This window comes from Salvelinus alpinus, chromosome 2, assembly GCF_045679555.1.
Source record: "Salvelinus alpinus chromosome 2, SLU_Salpinus.1, whole genome shotgun sequence".
Classification (NCBI taxonomy): Eukaryota; Metazoa; Chordata; class Actinopteri; order Salmoniformes; family Salmonidae; genus Salvelinus; species Salvelinus alpinus.
Window position 1 is genome coordinate 115,176,577 of NC_092087.1, and position 21,732 is coordinate 115,198,308.

Below are 21,732 nucleotides of genomic sequence, written 5' to 3' on the forward strand. Positions count from 1 at the left end.
TGCAAAGGAGCAAAATATATAAATACAGTAGGGGAAGAGGTAGTCGTTTGGGCTAAATTATAGATGGGCTATGTACAGGTGCAGTAATCTGTGAGCTGCTCTGACAGCTGGTGCTTAAAGCTAGTGAGGGAGATAAGTGTTTCCAGTTTCAGAGATTTTTGTAGTTCGTTCCAGTCATTGACAGCAGAGAACTGGAAGGAGAGGCGGCCAAAGGAGGAATTGGTTTTGGGGATGACCAGAGAGATATACCTGCTGGTGGTATCCAATCCACCTACCAATGCCATTCAACTCTCCTTCCGTGGCCTCCAACTGCTCTTAAACGCAAGTAAAACTAAATGCATGCTATTCAACCGATCACTGCCTGCACCTGCTCGCCCGTCCAGCATCACTACTCTGGACGGCTCTGACTTAGAATACGTGGACAACTACAAATACCTAGGTGTCTGGTTAGACTGTAAATTCTCCTTCCAGACTCACATTAAGCATCTCCCATCCAAAACGAAATCTAGAATCGGCTTCCTATTTCACAACAAAGCATCCTTCACTTTTGCTGCCAAACATACCCTCGTAAAACTGACCATCCTACCGATCCTCGACTTCGGTGATGTCACCTATAAAATAGCCTCCAACACTCTACTCAGTAAACTGGATGCAGTCTATCACAGTGCCATCCGTTTTGTCACTAAAACCCCATATACCACTGCTCTCGTCGGCTGGCCCTCGCTACATATTCGTCGCCAAACCAACTGGCTCCAGGTCATCTATAAGTCTTTGCTGGGCTGCCTTAACTCAGATCACTGGTCACCATAGCAACACCCACCCGTAGCATGCGCTCCAGGAAGTATATCTCACTGGTCATCCCCAAAGCCAAAAACCTACTTTGGCCGCCTTTCCTTCCAGTTCTCTGCTGCCAATGACTGGAACGAAGTGCAAAAATTGCTGAAGTTGGAGACCTATATCTCCCTCACTAACTTTAAGCGTCAGCAATCAGAGCAGCTTATCGATCGCTGCAGCTGTACACAGCTAAATTATAATTACTTTGCTACTACGGCCTATTCATTGCCTTTATTGCCTCTGTACTCCATTTGCACACACTGTATTGTTCATGACGTCCTCCAGTGATTTTAACTTTTCCTGTTGAAAAGTGATATATAAATACAGTAAAGTATAAACACACTAAAGGGAAACAAATAAATGTTTTGAGCAAAATAGTGTTTTTTTAGACAACTGCAAACTAGAAGGAGTGAGTGATGTCATAGTAAGGCCTTCAAGGAGTTGGCTTGATGGGAAGTCGTGATGTCATCCAATAGGAGACTGATCTTCATGTGAATATTCATTATTCTTTTTAAAATCCTTCCTGTTCTGTCAAGTTGGTTGTTGATCATTGCTAGAAAGCCATTTTCAAGTCTTTCCATAGATTTTCAAGATGATTTAAGTCCAAACTGTAACTAGGCCACTCAGGAACATTCAATGTCATCTTGGTTTGCTCCTCCAGTGTAGATTTGGCCTTGTGGTTTAGGTTATTGTCCTGTTAGTACACTTTTTTGTATTCAGATCTCTGAAATACACTCTACCTACGTAACATTTAGTTTCCTTATATTACGGTGGGAAAACAGTTTTCATGGGCACAGAAATTCCAAATCAAATCATTTGAGTTTGCTAAATTCAAGGGTTCTAACCGAGAGTCACCTTAACTTTATTGACAACACCCAAGTGGATACTGTCATTAACGCAGTTCTTCAATAATTACACATCATTCTTAATACTGTAGCTGTTTAGTTAGTCACATGTTCAACTATCATCAGCTGATCCAGGAAATCATTTTCTGAATGACAGTCACATGACAAACATCACGACATGCAACAACAACCAAAGTTCTTCTTCATTCATTACTCTGGTAAAGACAGTTATGCCGTGCTCCACGTTGGATCCAACATCCCTAACAAATTGATGTTTATAATGTTGATTTACAGTAGGGTCTCGTTAGTCTGTTTGGACACGGAGATACTTAGCTCATGTGTAGAGAGAGAACTGTTCCTTGATGGATAGGCTATTGTACAACACACAGAGCTATTTTCCTTTATTTGTTTGGTGAAGTTATGGGTCCTACAGTAGGTCTATGTTGTTAGGTGAAGTTATGGGTCCTACAGTAGGTCTGTTATTGTTAGGTGAAGTTATGGGTCCTACAGTAGGTCTATGTTATTGTTATGGGTTCTACAGTAGGTCTATGTTATTGTTAGGTGAAGTTATGGGTCCTACAGTAGGTCTATGTTATTGTTATGGGCTCTACAGTAGGTCTATGTTATTGTTAGGTAATGTTATGGATCCTACAGTAGGTCTATGTTGTTGTTATGGATCCTAGAGTACACTATGTATGTCATGCAACAGCAATCAAAGTGCTTCTTCGTTCATTACAGGTATATTTGTTGTTAGGTGAAGTTATGGGCCAATTTGGCAAATAGTGTACAAACCCTCATTGTCAGGTTGATGGAAAAGCTAGACAAAGAGCATTTTACTGGTTGAAGTGTTTTTTAAATACAAAGCGGTTGATTTGTGATGACACAAACATTATATTAAGCAGGACATTCAAACGAGCCTTACAATTATAATCCAAAGTAGTGTGAAATGCACTCATAAGCAACCTGGAAATGGAGGTTACTCCCCTGAGTTTTCCCCTATTCACATTCAGAATACATTGTGAAAAACTCAAATCTTTGCTCACCATTTTTGCTCCAGGCAGATATACTACATCCATAACTAGTGGTTTCCTCATTACCAGATATACTATATCCATAACTAGTGGTTTCATCATTACCAGATATACTACATCCTTAACTAGTGGTTTCCTCATTAGCAGATATACTACATCCATAACTAGTGGTTTCCTCATTACCAGATATACTACATCCATAACTAGTGGTTTCCTCATTACCAGATATACTACATCCATAACTAGTGGTTTCCTCATTACCAGATATACTACATCCATAACTAGTGGTTTCCTCATTAGCAGATATACTACATCCATAACTAGTGGTTTCCTCATTACCAGATACACTACATCCATAACTAGTGGTTTCCTCATTACCAGATATACTACATCCATATCTAGTGGTTTCCTCATTACCAGATATACTACATCCATAACTAGTGGTTTCCTCATTAGCAGATATACTACATCCATAACTAGTGGTTTCCTCATTAGCAGATATACTACATCCTTAACTAGTGGTTTACTCATTAACAGATATACTACATCCATAACTAGTGGTTTCCTCATTACTAGATATACTACATCCATAACTAGTGGTTTCCTCATTACCAGATATACTACTTCCATAACTAGTGGTTTCCTCATTAGCAGATATACTACTTCCATAACTATCGGTTTCCTCATTAGCAGGGAGGAGTTTCTACAATCAAGTTGTGTTGCATCGCCCTCGTGCCGCAATTTTAGCAAACACAGAAAGGGGCCTATATTGGAGACCAAAAGTCGTCTGGCTCACTGCTTAGAGTTTCAACAACATGATTAACTTATTGCTAGTCTACAATCTTAGATGTTACTACTAATGTGAAAACAAGACAAAATATGACTAGTTGCTCATTTTAAGACAATTGTCAAGTAATTTTAACATTCATTACAGACATCAATTGTTGTACAACATCATGGCTATGCTGTTGGCATCACCTTTTACAGTGGATTACCGCTGTTGTGGGCCTTTAATCATCTGTCTGACTTTGTTGTTCACACAGGAGAGATACGGGACTATCGTGGATCCTCTGGGGAGCCTCAACAACCTCATGATGCTGTAGAGGCAGAGAAGAGTCTCTCCAGATCAGAACACCTCAAGAAACACCAGCAGAGATCCACAGGGAAGGGAACTCACTGCTGCTCTGACTGTGGGAAGAGATTCACCTCATCAGGCATTACAATTCACCAGAGAACACACACAGGAGAGAAATCTTATTGCTGTGTTCAATGTGGGAAGAGTTTTACTACATCCGGCTCTCTGACTCTACACCAGAGAACACACACAGGAGAGAAACCTTATAGCTGTGGTCAATGTGGGAAGAGTTTTACTACATCTGGCCACCTGACATCACACCAGAGAACACACACAGGAGAGAAATCTTATAGTTGTGGTCAATGTGGGAAGTGTTTTGGTGCATCTAGCACTCTGACTCTACACCAGAGAACACACACAGGAGAGAAATCTTTTAGCTGTAATCAATGTGGGAAGAGTTTTACTACATCTAGCAATCTGACTCAACAGGAGAGAAACGGTATAGCTGTGATCAATGTGGGAAGAGTTTTTCTTCATCTAGCTATCATATTAGACACCAGAGAACACACACAGGAGAGAAACCTTATTGCTGTGATCAATGTGGGAAGAGTTTTACTACATCCGGCTCTCTGACTCTACACCAGAGAACACACACAGGATAGAAACCGTATAGCTGTGGTCAATGTGGGAAGAGTTTTACTCAGTCAACCAGCCTGACATCACACCAGAGAACACACACAGGAGAGAAACCTTATTGCTGTGATCAATGTGGGAAGAGTTTTACTACATCCGGCTCTCTGACTCTACACCAGAGAACACACACAGGATAGAAACCGTATAGCTGTGGTCAATGTGGGAAGAGTTTTACTCAGTCAACCAGCCTGACATCACACCAGAGAATACACACAGGAGATAAACCTTATAGCTGTGGTCAATGTGGGAAGAATTTTACTACATCTGGCCAATTGACATTACACCAGAGAACACACACAGGAGAGAAACCTTATAGCTGTAATCAATGTGGGAAGAGTTTTACTACATCTAGCAAGCTGACATTACACCAGAGAACACACACAGGAGAGAAACCTTTTAGCTGTGATCAATGTGGGAAGAGTTTTACTACATCTAGCAAGCTGACATTACACCAGAGAACACACACAGGAGAGAAACCCTTTAGCTGTGATCAATGTGGGAAGAGTTTTACTACATCTAGCAAGCTGACATCACACCAGAGAACACACACAGGAGAGAAACCTTATAGCTGTGGTCAATGTGGGAAGAGTTTTGGTCGATCTGGCCAACTGACATCACACCAGAGAACACACACAGGAGAGAAATCTTATAGTTGTGGTCAATGTGGGAAGAGTTTTGGTGCATCTAGCACTCTGACTCTACACCAGAGAACACACACAGGAGAGAAACCTTATAGCTGTGGTCAATGTGGGAAGAGGGAAGAGTTTTACTACATCTGGCCACCTGACATCACACCAGAGAACACACACAGGAGAGAAATCTTATAGTTGTGGTCAATGTGGGAAGAGTTTTGGTGCATCTAGCACTCTGACTCTACACCAGATAACACACACAGGAGAGAAATCTTTTAGCTGTGATCAATGTGGGAAGAGTATTACTACATCTAGCAATCTGACTCAACAGGAGAGAAACGGTATAGCTGTGATCAATGTGGGAAGAGTTTTTCTTCATCTAGCTATCATATTAGACACCAGAGAACACACACAGGAGAGAAACCTTATTGCTGTGTTCAATGTGGGAAGAGTTTTACTACATCCGGCTCTCTGACTCTACACCAGAGAACACACACAGGAGAGAAATTGTATAGCTGTGATCAATGTGGGAAGAGTTTTACTAGATCTAACCATCTGACTTTACACCAGAGAATACACACAGGAGAGATATTTTATAGCTGTGATCAATGTGGGAAGAGTTTCACTAGATCTGACCATCTGACTATACACCAGCGGATACACACAGGAGAGAAACCTTATAGCTGTGGTCAATGTGGGAAGAGTTTTACTACATCTGGCCACCTGACGTCACACCAGAGAATACACACAGGAGAGAAATCTTATAGATGTTTTCAGTGTGACAAGAGATACTCTGATAATAAATCTCTGATCAAACATCAGAAAATACATACATGAAGGAGTTATTTTGTGATATCAATGAATTAATGTCACAATGTAGAATGTTTTAACATTGTAGTATGAGTATTTTAAGGAGTTTCACAATGTAGAACCCTAATTCAATTGATTTCAGCGTGATCTGGATATTAGCCTTGGGAAAAATCCAGGCTCTGAATGAAAAGAGTACTATTTATGTGATTTAACAAAAAGTGACTAACACAAAAAGAGCTGTGTTACACTTAACACGTTGGTGACCCACTTGAATCAAAATGCAACACTTCTAAATTTGCGAGCTGTTTTCTACAAATTGTCCTCTAATGTGTCCTCAGGGGTGAACACATTATTCCCAGATTCCGTGTGGTTTTTGAGCTGTTATTTTTAACAGGACATGCAACCTCATCTCCCTCTCGCACAATTGATTTCAACGTGATATCGATGAGTGATGACAAATAAGTGTTGCGTTCCTTTGTTTAGTGACCCCTAAATTTAAATGTAGCTGACTGTCTTCTGCAGGTTGTCCTCTAACCAGTGAGCTAAAATATATCTCCCATTTCCATTTGTTTTTTAGTTGTGTTTCAACATCACGTACATCCTGATTTCCCCCCTAATCGATATCAGTAATTTATACATTTTACTTTATGTTCTATATTATACATACAATACATATCAACAAACATTTGGTTTTGATATTTCATATTTACAGTTCATGTAACATTTAGAAATTAATTATGTATACAATCAACTGACAATTTTCGGGTACTATAATATTATTTATTTATATTATTTAATATTTATTTATTATAGTTTTTCTCTTGGGCAGATTTAGTGGGTCTCATGGTGGGTGTCTTTTATGTCCCAGTTGTTGTTACTAGTCAACTTTCAATCGACACCCCCATAGTGTCTTTGAGAACCCCTCCTAAAAAACAAGCTTGTATTTTGGGTTGGATATTGCATCCAATTAATATTTCAATCAATGGTATTTCCTTAGAATGTTCATTAGTCTTTCAGTTGTTAATCTTCTGTTTGTTGTGTACCAAATATTTTTATTTATTTTCATTTTTCCCCCCCTGTGAAGCCATTGTGTTGCATCATGTCTGAAATGTGCTGTATAAATAAAGCTTGATTCGATTTCAACAAATTAACCCAATGACCAATCAACAGACTCTTGGTCCCTCTTAGTATGAAAAACAGTATCACTTTTCCAGCCTGCTGAAGGCGTGGTAAACACCACCCCCGGCTCTACCAGGGGCTTGAGGTGGTCTCCCACAGCTCTGCTGGTGAAGTGGTAAACACCACCCCCGGCTCTACCAGGGGCTTGAGGTGGTCTCCCACAGCTCTGATTATGTCTTGTTCTGTTGCCTTATTGTTCCATTTCTTGATTGTCCCTGCAACATAGAAACACATTTAGTCATATTATATAAAACACTCAAAGTAATGGATATGGAGCATCTATGGTCTCAGTTACACCTGGCACCTAAATGTGACTTCTGTCATCTGATCGCTCCAAGCTGCATTATGTTCAGATCTACCAAGATGGGCCTTTGACATAGTCTGGATGCAGTCAGGCCACTGAATATAAATAAGCAATGTAAAGAGATGGGGTGAATGAGTGGGGAAAAGTACATTCTACACAAATGACCTTCATAATAGCAAAGAACAAATGTGTGTGCCTGAGGGGAAATTAACTTTCATACAGCCAAATGGGGTGAGACATTTCAGCACTATCAATGGACAACTTGCACTAATGTAAATAAATATAGATGATGGAACATATTCCCTTTTGCTGACGTGATGAACCTCTAAGAGGACATAAATATTTGCCATCTTAACCAGTGTGACCTCTCACCTCTCTGGCTGTAGAAGTGTTCTCCCTAACCAGTCCCTCAACAGCTCTCTGACTGAGCTCCACCCTCACTGGGTCTTCAGAGAAGAGGAAGGCTGAGGAGAGATGGAAGGATGAATGGATCAGTTAGTCAATAAAGTGTAGAGCTGCTGTCTATGCTGTCTGACAAAATCACTATTTTAGTAGTTCAAGTAAATAAGGAATTATGACTGGTGAATGCCAACTATCAATCACTTAGATCATGTATTTTCAGGTAGAGATACATCCTTGGGACGTCCCTAGCATATTGAAGTTGACGTCCCTAGCATATTTAAATGGTTAAGGTTAGGGTTTAGGGTAGGAATGTCCCAAGGATCCCGGATAGCATTGACCATTGTGCATTCTTCTGTCTCTTTTACATAGCAGGTGATGGGTTCTGACTTCTGAACATGAAAATATTAAATATCCTTATTTATGTGAAATTGAATGAAACAATAATGTATGTTGATGCTAATATGATGTACAATATTCCATGATGTTTCTATATGATAACAATAGAGTAATATATTTAATATGATGTACAATATTCCATGATGTTTCTATATGATAACAGAGTAATATATTTAATATGATGTACAATATTCCATGATGTTTCTATATGATAACAATAGAGTAATATATTTAATATGATGTACAATATTCCATGATGTTTCTATATGATAACAATAGCGTAATATATTTAATATGCCGTATACGATTTTTAACAGTTTCACTAATACATTTTTATTAACTTAATTATGATTCAACGTCAGTTCACCGTCTCACCTCATACTGTATTGGAGCAGCAGCAGCTGACTGCCCAGTTCAACTTCAGTTCACCGTCTCACCTCAAACTGTATTGGAGCAGCAGCAGCTGACTGCCCGGTTCAACATCAGTTCACCGTCTCACCTCATACTGTATTGGAGCAGCAGCAGCTGACTGCCCGGTTTAACATCAGTTCACCGTCTCACCTCATACTGTATTGGAGCAGCAGCAGCTGACTTGATCGTTGATGCTAATCATCATGTTTTGAATCTGAGAGTAAATAGAGCCGACTACAACTCTAAAAATGAAGGGTTCAACTGGAGTTGTTCTCAGATCCCCTAAGAACCGTAGGGTTCTTGGTCAATGAAAAACAGCCCCAAAAGGTTCTTCAAAGAACTTGTTAGAAGGTGGGTTCATCGAGGAACCTCCGTTGTTGCTGGACTTCTTCCGGGAACTTCGCAATTACAACTGAAAACGATGGTGACAAGTTTGGATGCGACAACAGTTAAAAAGGTTAAGTTTTGGTTGATGTTTGGCTCTGAATATGTCTCGAAATATTTTATATAATAATATAACATACTATTAATAAATAACGAATACAATGAATGGTTTTCTGTGAATAGCTTCCATAACGTTACTATAGTTAATTTCCGTAAGTATTAGAAAGCCGGGTTTGACCGTCGGCGTTGTATGAGCTACAGTACAGTACCGTTATCTAGCTAGCTAACGTTATGTCCTAACTAGGCACAACTAGGTTTGGATTATTTCCCTCAACTATATTCTTTCCCATATATTGTATATCATTTCCATAAAGCCAACATGGCTTTACACTCATTAACGTAAGTTTCCAATCTAGACTATTTCTCACTTTTGTGAGAATGAACTAGCTAACGTTAACTAACTAACGAAGGACGGTGACCTGTCCAGACGAGATGTTACAACGAACTGAATCGTCAATGGAGGTCTTCCTCTTTATATAGCCTGCTACAGCATGCAATACTATTAACTCACAACGGGGCATAACGTTACATGTACAATACTATCCCATTTTGGAAACGTTACATGGACAATACTATCCCATTTTGGAAACGTTACATGTACAATACTATCCCATTTTGGAGACGTTACCTGTACAATACTATCCCATTTTGGAAACGTTACATGTACAATACTATCCCATTTTGGAAACGTTACATGTACAATACTATCCCATTTTGGAAACGTTACATGTACAATACTATCCCATTTTGGAAACGTTACATGGACAATACTATCCTAGTTTGGAAACGTTACATGGACAATACTATCCCATTTTGGAAACGTTACATGTACAATACTATCCCATTTTGGAAACGGTACATGTCCGCCCCCTTGTGGAGGGAAATTAATATCTTAGATGGTAGCTGTAGATGGGATTCAAATGCATAATGGTATTAATACAGTGTCTAGACTACCTCTTTTGTATAATGATAAAATATTGAACAATTTGTGTACAAAGATATCTTGAAATGTGATATTAGGCCTGTATGGCAGTACTGTTACTGTATGGCAGTACTGTATTGGCTAGTGCTTTCTCCAATATGTTCTTCTATTTTACATTACATTGTATGTCAATGCCATTTATCTTTCAATATTTATTTAATATATATATTTAATTGCTTGACACATTTTCTCTTCCTTTGAAATTCTTATAGGACAGAACATGGACACAATGCAATTGGGATCAAGAAGAAGGTACAGATATGTTGTAGGACAGCTGCATTTGAAGTGTACATTTAACCTACATAGCAGTCAATACAAACTGAAATCTATTAGCATACAAATGATCTTTTCAGATCTTCTCAGAAATTAATCTAGTGAGAGTCGACTGACTCTCAGATCATCCTCCACTGACTCGGCCCTGTCTACACCTCCAAGGTGCCCCGCTCACACAGGAATACACACTCAGAGCTTACTAGACTTTTATATAAACTACACTTTGCATGTTTCGCTCACCTCTTTTTTAAAAAAAAACTAGGTTTGAGGGCATTTACCCAGGTCGTCAGGAGCCAGGTCATTTACCCAGGTCGTCAGGAGCCAGGTCATTTACCCAGGTCATCAGGAGCCAGGTCATTTACCCAGGTCGTCAGGAGCCAGGTCATCAGGAGCCAGGTCATTTACCCAGGTCGTCAGGAGCCAGGTCAGTTACCCAGGTCATCAGGAGCGGTCACCAAGTGAAGATTCACATCCCCATCGCCAAATGTGGTGGTTAACTTCTTTAATATCAAATGAGGAGAGAAACTTACCACACAAGTCAGAGTTATTCTTAAACTAAATCTTTATTCACTTATTAATAAGGGAGCAGGTAAATACAACGTACACATATAAAGTGAATCAATTGAGTGCCCTACGATAATGATGGCTGGTTGACCCACAGGACGAAAGTACAAAGGTCTTTTATAGCCAAGATACACCCCTTTCAACCTACATGACGAACAACAGACGTATAGAACGGGTCACAAGGTTAAGATTTGTATGAAAGATACCTATAATTCTCAGCAGACAGTATCTGCTGTAAAAACAGTACTCTTTGTGTAGAGACCGAGAAGTGGTCTGTGGTCACCACCTGCAGAACCATTCCTTTATTGGGGGTGTCTTGCTAATTGCCTATAATTTCCACCTTTTGTCTATTCCATTTGCACAACAGCATGTGAAATTTATTGTCAATCAGTGTTGCTTCCTAAGTGGACAGTTTGATTTCACAGAAGTGTGATTGACTTGGAGTTACATTGTGTTATTTAAGTGTTCCCTTTATTTTTTTGAGCAGTGTATAAATTACTGATATCGATTAGGGGGGAAATCAGGATGTACGTGATGTTGAAACGAACACAACTAAAAAAACACATGGAAATGGGAGATATCTTTCACCTCACTGGTTAGAGGACAACCTGCAGAAGACAGTCAGCTACATTTTGGAGTGATGCATCTCAATTTAAGGGTCGCTAAACAAAGGAACACAACACTTATTTGTCATAACTCATCGGTAAAATCATTTGTGCGAGAGGGGAGATGAGGTTGCACGTCCTGTTAAAACTAACAGCTCAAAAACCACACGGAATCTGGGAGTAATGTGTACATCCCTGGTTAGAGGACAATTTGTAGAAAACAGCTCGCTACATTTCGAAGTGTTGCATTTTGATTCAAGTGGGTCACCAATGTGGTGTAACACAACTCTTTTTGTTAGTCACTTTTTGTTAAATCTCATAAATAGTACTCTTTCAATTCAGAGCCTGTATTTTTCCGTGAGCATCCATATCATGCTGAAATCAATAGAACAGGGGCAAACGTTCAGAGTTCTACATTGTGACATTATTAAAATACTCCTACTACAATGTTAAAACATTCTACATTGTGACATCATTAAAATACTCCTTCTACAATGTTAAAACATTCTACATTGTGACATCATTAAAATACTCTTCCTACAATGTTAAAACATTCTACATTGTGACATCATTAAAATACTCCTTCTACAATGTTAAAACATTCTACATTGTGACATTATTTCATTAATATCATGAAACAACTCCTTCATGTATGTCTTTTCTGATATTTGATCAGAGATCTTTTATCAGAGTATCTCTGGTCACATTGATCACAGCTATAAGGCTTCTCTCCTGTGTGTGTTCTCTGGTGCACTGTCAGATCGCTAGATCGAACAAAACTCATCCCACATTGATCACAGCTATAAGTTTTCTGTCCTTCATGTATGTATTTTCTGATGTTTGATCAGAGGTATTTTATCAGAGTATCTCTGGTCACAGCTATGAGATTTCTCTCCTGTGTGTGTTCTCTGGTGCACTGTCAGATCGCTAGATCGAACAAAACTCGTCCCACATTGATCACAGCTATAAGTTTTCTGTCCTTCATGTATGTATTTTCTGATGTTTGATCAGAGGTATTTTATCAGATTATCTCTGGTCACACTGATCACAGCTGAGATTTCTCTCCTGTATGTGTTATATGGTTTGTAGTCCGCTTGCTAGACTTAGTAAAACTCTTCCCACATTGAGCACAGCTATAAGATTTCTCTCCTGTGTGTGTTTTCTCTGGTGTGATATCAGGCTGGTTGACTGAGTAAAACTCTTCCCACATTGATTACAGCTAAAAGGCTTCTCTCCTGTGTGTGTTCTCTGGTGTGTAGTCAGACAGCTAGACTCAGTAAAGCTCTTCCCACATTGAGCACAGCTATAAGATTTCTCTCCTGTGTGTGTTCTACGGTGTGATTTCAGGCTGGTTGACTGAGTAAACCTCTTCCCACATTGATTACAGCTAAAAGGCTTCTCTCCTGTGTGTGTTCTCTGGTGTCTAGTCAGACAGCTAGACTCAGTAAAGCTCTTCCCACATTGAGCACAGCTATAAGATTTCTCTCCTGTGTGTGTTCTCCTGTGTTTAGTCAGACTGTTAGATGTAACAAATCTCTTCCCACATTCATCACAGCTATAAGGTTTCTCTCCTGTGTGTGTTCTCTGGTGTGATATCCGGTCGGTTGATCGAGTAAAACTCTTCCCACATTGGGCACAGTTATAAGGTTTCTCTCCTGTGTGTGTTCTCTGGTGTGATATCAGGCTGGCTGATTGAGTAAAACTCTTTCCACATTGAGTACAGCTAAAAGGTTTCTCTCCTGTGTGGATTCTCTGATGAATTTTAATGCCCGTTGATGAGGTGAATCTCTTCCCACAGTCAGAGCAGCAGTGAGTTCTCTTCCCTGTGGGTCTCTGCTGGTATTTCTTGAGGTGTTCTAATGTGGAGAGACTCTTCTCTGCCTTGTCAGCATCATGAGGTTGTTGAGGCTCCCTAGAGGATCCACGACAGTCACATCTCTCTCCTGCGTGAATAACAAAGTCAGACAGATGGTTAAAGGCCCACAAAATGAGCAAGAATAGTCATATTTTGTCTTGTTTTCACATTAGTAGTAACATCGATGATTGAGTTATTCAAGTTATTAAGGTTAATTATTAATTCAGGTTCAATATTAATGAGGGTTTGTACACTAAGTGTTTGCCAAATTGGCACAAAACTTCCCCTAACAACAACATAGACCTACTGTAGGACCCCTAACTTCATCTAACATAGACCTACTATAGGACCCATAACTTCACCCAACAACAACATAGATCTACTGTAGGACCCCTAACAACAACATAGACCTACTGTAGGACCCATAACAACAACAAATTAGACCTACTGTAGGACCCCTAACTTAACCTAACAACATAGACCTACTACGCATATAGAAGTAGGACTAGTCTACCTGGCCTGAGCCCAAATGTAGGCCTATAAATGTGCCAATTTGGGGATGTCTGATAGTATTTCTGATTGTCTTAACGCACCACCACCAATGAGCTGAGGAGCTTCTCAAAGCAAATTTCTCTTCACCTCAAACAGCAAGTAAACAAAGTCTAATCAAAATCAATTGCAAATGACAATAGTTCCTCAAAGTATTTGAAAGACATTTCCAGCTCTCGCCCTTTCGATAACCACCCGGCACAAAAGGGAAAAACGTAATGCGCTGATCCAGTGGAAATGTCGTAAAATACCTGATTACTTCTTATCCCTTTCACAAATAGCCGACAACTGTGTCTGTCTTGAACTCACAGGCACGGGAAACTGAGGGCCCAGAATTATTTTAAACAATGTTTCAAGTTCGTTATGGACAGGCCATGTGATTTATAGGACAGTAATTTGCAATGTTTTTATTTGTTGGCTTTATGTAGGCTATTTTTTTTACATAGGTGGCAATGGCAATAAAAGTTACTTTTAGATTTGTATAATTTTCATTTAGATAGAATGTAGATTAATCACAGACAATGATTGAGATACTATTATAAATGAAATGAAACTGTTCCAGTAAAATGAACATATGAAAATCATAACTGGCACCAGATCAGTAGAAATGGTAAGATACATTTGCACTCCAAATGTAGGTTGCTGACTGCTTGTGTAGCCGATTACCAGCAACGTCAGAATGTATGAAGGCCAGCAGGAGGAGGTGGATCAGGAAGAGGTTCTTCTCTTCTGGTTGGGCGATATTGATGTAATGGCATGAAAATAAACGCTGAATATTATACAATGATTTATCAACAGCTCTAACAATTTGACCCCCACAGGAAATCTACACTGGCAATTCTAGAATATACTATATAGCCTAGAAACCGGTTCAACTATCATTATGACATCATGGATGAATTCTAGAATATACTATATATCCTAGAAACCTGGTTAAACTATCATTATGACATCATGGATGAATTCTAGAATATACTATATATCCTAGAAACCTGGTTAAAATATCATTATGACATCATGGATGGCCAGTCCTTGTATTCATAGTGTAGTGAATTCAGGGGGTATCCCTGAGCTGGACTCAAACCTGGGTCCAGCGACTGTCAAGCCAACACCTTAAAACTGTTTTGCCAAGATGTCTGAACTTCTTGACGAGGTCGCTAGGTTTTGGGTTACGGTTGATACAATAGCTTTCTCTATTAATTTGAGAGTGGTTACATTTCTCCAGACCCCATCCCTCAGCTGTTTACCAAACCAAGTCTCTGGGCAGCCATTTTGTTGCTGTTTAAATACTAGGTTGTCCCTTTAAAAAAGCCACACAAGAATCAATCAACCAATAACAAAGCTGTAATTCCACCACTATTTTGCTAATAAGATGGATGGGGCTGGAGAAATGTAACTACTTTCAAATTCATAGACAGACCTATGGATGCAAGGACTGACCATCCATGATATCAACATTATAGTTTTAACCATGTTGAGTCTGTTGATTTACATTGTTTCTATACATTGGAGTAAAAAAAGCTTATTTGGTGTTCTGATGGGGTACAACAGTTGAACTAAGCTCATGAGGCATGTGTTATATTCTTCAAGAATCAATGGCTATAAATAAATAATTTAAAAATCAAAATATGGATGTGGTAATTGCAGATTTCCCCTTTAACACCACACATCCTTCCAGTGACTGGAGCGAATTTCAAAAATCGCTGAAGCTGGAGACTTATATTTCCCTCACCAACTTTAAACATCAGCTATCTGAGCAGCTAACCGATCGCTGCAGCTGTACATGTACTTTTCTGCTCTTTTGCACACCAGTATCTCTACTTGCACATCATCATCTGCTCATTTATCACTCCAGTGTTAATCTGCTAAATTGTAATTCTTCGCTACTATGGACTATTCATTGCCTACCTCCTCATGCCTTTTGCACACACTATATATAGACTTTCTTTTTTTCTACTGTGTCATTGACTTGTTTATTGTGTTGTTGGCTTGTTTATTGTTTATTCCATGTTATTCCATGTGTAACTCTGTGTTGTTGTCTGTGTCACACTGCTTTGCTTTATCTTTATCTTTATCCCCATACACTACCCACCACTGCGACCTGTACGCTCTCGTTGGCTGGCCCTCGCTTCATACTCGTCGCCAAACCCACTGGCTCCAGGTCATCTACAAGAACCTGCTTGGTAAAGTCCCCCCTTATCTCAGCTCGCTGGTCACCATAGCAGCACCTACCTGTAGCACGCGCTCCAGCAGGTATATCTCTCTGGTCACCCCCAAAACCAATTCTTCCTTTGGCCGCCTCTCCTTCCAGTTCTCTGCTGCCAATGACTGGAACGAACTACAAAAATCTCTGAAACTGGAAACACTTATCTCCCTCACTAGCTTTAAGCACCAGCTGTCAGAGCAGCTCATAGATTACTGCACCTGTACATAGCCCATCTATAATTTAGCCCAAACAACTACCTCTTTACCTACTGTATTCATTTATTTATTTTGCTCTTTGCTCCTTTGCACCCCATTATTTCTATCTCTACTTTGCACTTTCTTCCACTGCAAACCAACCATTCCAGTGTTTTTATTTTATTTATTTTTTATTAACTTGCTATATTGTATTTACTTCGCCGCCATGGCCTTTTTATATTTTTATTTATTTATATATATATTTTGTTTGCCTTTCACCTCCCTTACCTCACTTGCTCACATTGTATATAGACTTATTTTTCTACTGTATTATTGACTGTATGTTTGTTTTACTCCATGTGTAACCATATGTTGTTGTATGTGTCGAACTGCTTTGCTTTATCTTGGCACGGTCGCAATTGTAAATGAGAACGTGTTCTCAATTTGCCTACCTGGTTAAATAAAGGTGAAATAAATAAAAATAAAATCTTGGCCAGGTCGCAGTTGTAAATGAGAACTTGTTCTCAACTGGCCTACCTGGTTAAATACAAAAAGTCTTAACTTTTGACACCATGGCCACCTGGTTAAACTATCATTATGACATCATGGTCACCATGTTAAACTATCATTATGACATCATAGCCACCTGGTTAAATAAAAAAATAAAACAGTTCAACAACTGCAGAGTTTGTGCCTCTGTTTTTAAGGTAGTACTTACTTGTGTTAATCAGGGCCCGTTCATCCTTAGAACCATTGGATGCCTTAAGATGCGTTTGGGAAACCGAGCCCAGATATTCAGTTTCCTCCTCCTCTTCTTCCAATGTGATAGTCATCTCCCCATCCTCCTCTTTCACTCCAAAAACTGCAGCCTCCTCTTTCTCTTCCTCCTCTTCTTTTACTGTAACTTCCTCTTTCAATCTGAACGCGTCTTCCTCTTCTTTCACTGTAACGTCTTTCTCTTCTTCTTTCACGGTAACGGCCTCACCGTCTACTTCTTGTTTTACTGTGATATCCTTCTCTTCCTTCTCCTCTTTGACGAGAGCTTCTTTCTCCGTCCAGCAGTCCTCCTCTTCATTAACAAGAGAGTAGCTTAGTGACCTCATGGGTGGAGATGTTAGCTAGCTAGGCTAAAGCTAACTTAACCAGCCCGCTAGATGAATAATAAAAACAATACCGTAAATATGAAATTAAAACGGATAACTAACTAAGCGACAGAAGTGGTTTTAAAATACAGTGGCAAATATACACTAAAGCGTCTAAAGAGCTTTATTGGTTCGTCTATTTTGGCTAGCAAGCTACCGAGGTGGCTGACTGTCTGTTGCTGCTGTTGAAAGAAGCGTTCCGTCCACTAGATTATACGTCACAGTAGCAGCATTGCCTTAAAGTCGCAGACCTCATCTGTTGACTGGAGTGGGCAACGCAGTTGAGTAAAATGTAAATTTAATTTTCAGACAAAAAATTAAAGGGTAGGATTCAGGGAATTAGCTATTCCTAAAATATTAATTAGCCCCCCCTAAATAGATCAATATCAGTCAATATATTTTTTCTGTGATTTCTTATTTCTTCTTATTTCGCCATCGCATCTTAAACATCTTACCGGCCCGGCACTAGGACCGGGGGAGGCTGCTGCTGCGCTAGTGACTGTTAGACTTTCTTCAGCAAAGATGGCGGACAGAAATACTAGGAGAGAGGGGTAACCCTACACAGAACTGAACTGAATCAAAGATGGCGGACAGAAATACTAGGAGAGAGGGGTACCCCTACACAGAACTGTACTGCATCAAAGATGACAAACATAAATACTAGAAGAGAGGGGAACCCCTACACAGAACTGAACTGAATCAAAGATGGCGGATAGAAATACTAGGAGAGAGGGGTAACCCTACACAGAACTGAATCAAAGATGGCGGACAGAAATACTAGGAGAGAGGGGTACCCCTACACAGAACTGTACTGCATCAAAGATGACAAACATAAATACTAGAAGAGAGGGGAACCCCTACACAGAACTGAACTGAATCAAAGATGGCGGATAGAAATACTAGGAGAGAGGGGTAACCCTACACAGAACTGAACTGAATCAAAGATGGCGGACATAAATACTAGAAGAGAGGGGTACCCCTACACAGAACTGAACTGAATCAAAGGTGGCGGACAGAAATACTAGAATGGAAGCAACTGTAAGGGATTATAACGTCATAACGAATCATGCAAAAAACATGTACAGTTGACAGGAATGTTAGTTCATGTAGAGACAAATGATTATGCATTTTTTTATCATAAAGTTAATTTATGAAAATCGCCATTTAGCAAGGTAGCTGACATTAGCCAGCTAGCTGACTAGCTAACATTAGCCAGCTAGCTGACCCAGCTAACATTAGCCAGCTAGCTGACTAGCTTTATGGGTGTTGTGACATGAGTATGAAATTGTAATTCTGGTTGTTTTAGGGACTCCTGAAACAACCAGCAAACCAGGCGGTTGATTTGTGAAACAGTGGATGTATAGAATCTAGCTTGCTGAAGAATTTACTGCAAATTGAATGTACAATTTTGTAAGCTTTCCTTGCTGATATTTACCATGCAGATAGATGAAATAACGTAGCTAGCTATGTTCGTGCTTATTGTGCAGTGGATGATTAAAATCCCTCTATGCCTATGGATGTGTAGCTAGCTATTTAGCCGATCTGTGTATGGACCCAAACGTTTGGTATACATATTAGTTCAGAACCTAGCTATGAACCTCAGCTATCATAGCCAGTTGTATCAACTTCAAAACAGCCTGAATGACATTAATGAAGCCTATGGACTGAGTAGAATATAATATCATGTTGTGCCAAGGATGCACGTCTTATTTACATGTAGTTATTACCATGCATGAGATCCCCACATTGTAGCCTGTACATTTAATATATTCAATGATCATGTACTCTACCTTGGCAAATAAAGGTGCAGTTTAGGTATGAATGTCTTTGAGATTATTTTTCAGTCATATCCAATACCAGGAGAATCAAATTCCAGTATTTGAATGATGCTGTGTCTGCATGTATGTATTACAATTATACACTTCAACAGTGTTTACCAATCTTGGTCCTGGGACATCAATGGTTACACATTGTAACTAATAGACTAGAAACAGGATTTAACTAGTTAATTCATATATACAGAAATATAATGTTAAAACAGAACACTACACTTCCTATGCATCATGTAAATACTCTTAACACCGGTTCATCTCAACATCTAATGCCCTTCATCTGCATTGATCTGATAAACACAGGATAGGTGGAGTATTTCATCACATTACACTTCATTTCAACCAGTAGAGAATGTGAAACGCTTTTTTGAAAAGCTCATTGTCCAAGTGTTATAAATACAAGTTCAATCTGTACTTCAATGCACATCTGTTGTGCATTATAAAAACAGAGGAAGAAAGAGGAGGTGGAGAGAGAGGTGTAAAAGACCGAAAGGGAAAGAGGTAAGCACATAGGAGCAGGGAAGGCAGCACATGATTAATGAATCACAGTGCTACCTAAATATTCTCTCAGTTCATCACAATTACATAATAGTGTCTCTAGTCGGCCCAAAGGTTATCTTAAAAGCAGGTGAGGTGGCGATGATGGGACTGGGGGTTGGCATCCTCTCACATCAAAACATATCTGCAGACGAGAGACAGATGGAGAGAGAGAGCATGTTTAAGCCTTGTGTTTTAATTTTTTATTCTAACATTGTTAATCATCAATCAGGAGGTGAAATGCAAAACTGACCTGGGATCATTAACTCTGGGACTACTGCATCTCTGTCTGTATTTCAATGTAAAGCATCTCTTTAATAATACTTCCTGTATAATATAAACTGACCTGGGATCATTAACTCTGGGACTACTGCATCTCTCTGTATTTCAATGTAAAGCATCTCTTTAATAATATTTCCTGTATAATATAAACTGACCTGGGATCATTAACTCTGGGACTACTGCATCTCTGTCTGTATTTCAATGTAAAGCATCTCTTTAATAATACTTCCTGTTGTCCTGACCAAGTGACCTCTCACCTCTGATCATGCTGTGCCCTCTATGTAGCCAGTTCAGATGCAGGAGGGGTTCACCGACACAGCTGATATAACCTAGAGGATTTAGGGAGAAGCGGAGAGAGGGATGAAGTGAAGGAGAGAGACTGTTATTGAGAAAATAAGGTAGTTAAAGCCACAGTGTTCAACAGGAATCTGTGTGTGGCCTCACCTGGTGTCCACACCACACTAAGTGGCTGCAGAGTACTTTATGCTGAAAAACATGAACGGACACACAAGGACAAACAATATAGCGTAGTTATAGAAATAATGAAGTGTCTTACTATTCTCCATGGTTGGCCCTCTTGCCTATTCTTTGAAGGTGGAAGGAGCCACAGTTATACACCTGAACCTGCTTACTGCACAACACAATCCATCAATCAGATTGATACATGAGTGTGTAGGTGTGGGTTATAGAGTGTCTAATTGTTCTACGTTTTTTCAATATTAGTGATTTAAAACAGCCTGTTTTGTTTTTGCACAGACATCACACCCTTACCTAAACAGCACCCTCACATGAGAAGTAGAAATCAAAGGGAGAGACACTGTGAATTGAATAACTGCAGTTGACATAGCTAAGTAAATGGAAGAATACTCTTATTGCAATGTGGATGGCTCTTAAAAGAGCCTTTGGTTGTGCATAGTGTAGTCTATGGTGTTGCCAGGGAACAGCACCCTCTTAAAAGAGCCTTTGGTTGTGCATAGTGTAGTCTATGGTGTTGCCAGGGAACAGCACCCTCTTAAAAGAGCCTTTGGTTGTGCATAGTGTAGTCTATGGTGTTGCCAGGGAGGAGTACCCTCTTTGAAGAAGTAGGAGGTGAAGATCTCCTGCACACGGATTGCCTCTCTTGCTGCGTTGTTGGACCCCATCCTTGAAACATCCTGCAGAGCAGCAGACTCCTCCTCTGGGACACGGCGGAGAGCTGCAAATCCCCTCCTGGTCCTCGTGTCCATCCTCATGAAGTTACGCAGGACACAGGTAGCCTTCACACACCTGAATTCCTCCAGGAGGCAGTCCCAGATGACCCTGGTCACCCAACCTTGCAGTGCCCTACACGGTAACTGTAGGCAATCGTTTTGAAGGAATCTCCAGTTACAAGGTATCTGTAGGAATATGGAAGACAATGTAATTATTAGACTGTTACATCACCAGGTCATTGTGGATTACTAAAGTATAATATCCCTGATAACAAATCATGATAACATTGGATTGATAGATGCAGGTAGCTTTCATGTAACAGTTGTTAAAGTACTGTGTGAATTTCACCAGGTTCATATATTAATATGGCATGTTGATTTGTTATTATGCAAGTCTGCATCCTGTGAGTAGGGGAGTGTGTACTTACGTTTTGCCCTGCCTGCATCCTGGGAGTAGGGGAGTGT

At 39.7% G+C, this 21,732-nt stretch overlaps 3 protein-coding genes and 1 pseudogene across 3 annotated transcripts in view; 2 read left to right on the forward strand and 2 right to left on the reverse strand.

Moving 5' to 3' along the window:
• Positions 1–21,732, reverse strand: part of LOC139548778 (zinc finger protein ZFP2-like) — a 497,157-nt gene that overhangs the window by 399,074 nt on the left and 76,351 nt on the right. The gene's annotated exons all lie outside the window — the stretch shown is intronic.
• Positions 1–21,732, forward strand: part of LOC139548755 (zinc finger protein ZFP2-like) — a 154,774-nt gene that overhangs the window by 84,240 nt on the left and 48,802 nt on the right. The window lies entirely within an intron of this gene.
• On the forward strand, positions 4,035–5,221 carry LOC139550217 (zinc finger protein 180-like; annotated as a pseudogene).
• LOC139549041 (zinc finger protein 391-like) lies at positions 11,770–17,658 on the reverse strand. Its single transcript, XM_071359117.1, has 2 exons — positions 17,003–17,658; positions 11,770–13,423 (listed from the first exon to the last, which is right to left on the reverse strand). The coding sequence occupies exons 1-2, from the start codon at positions 17,385–17,387 to the stop codon at positions 12,555–12,557; spliced, it is 1,254 nt and encodes a 417-aa protein (XP_071215218.1). The 5' UTR covers positions 17,388–17,658; the 3' UTR covers positions 11,770–12,554.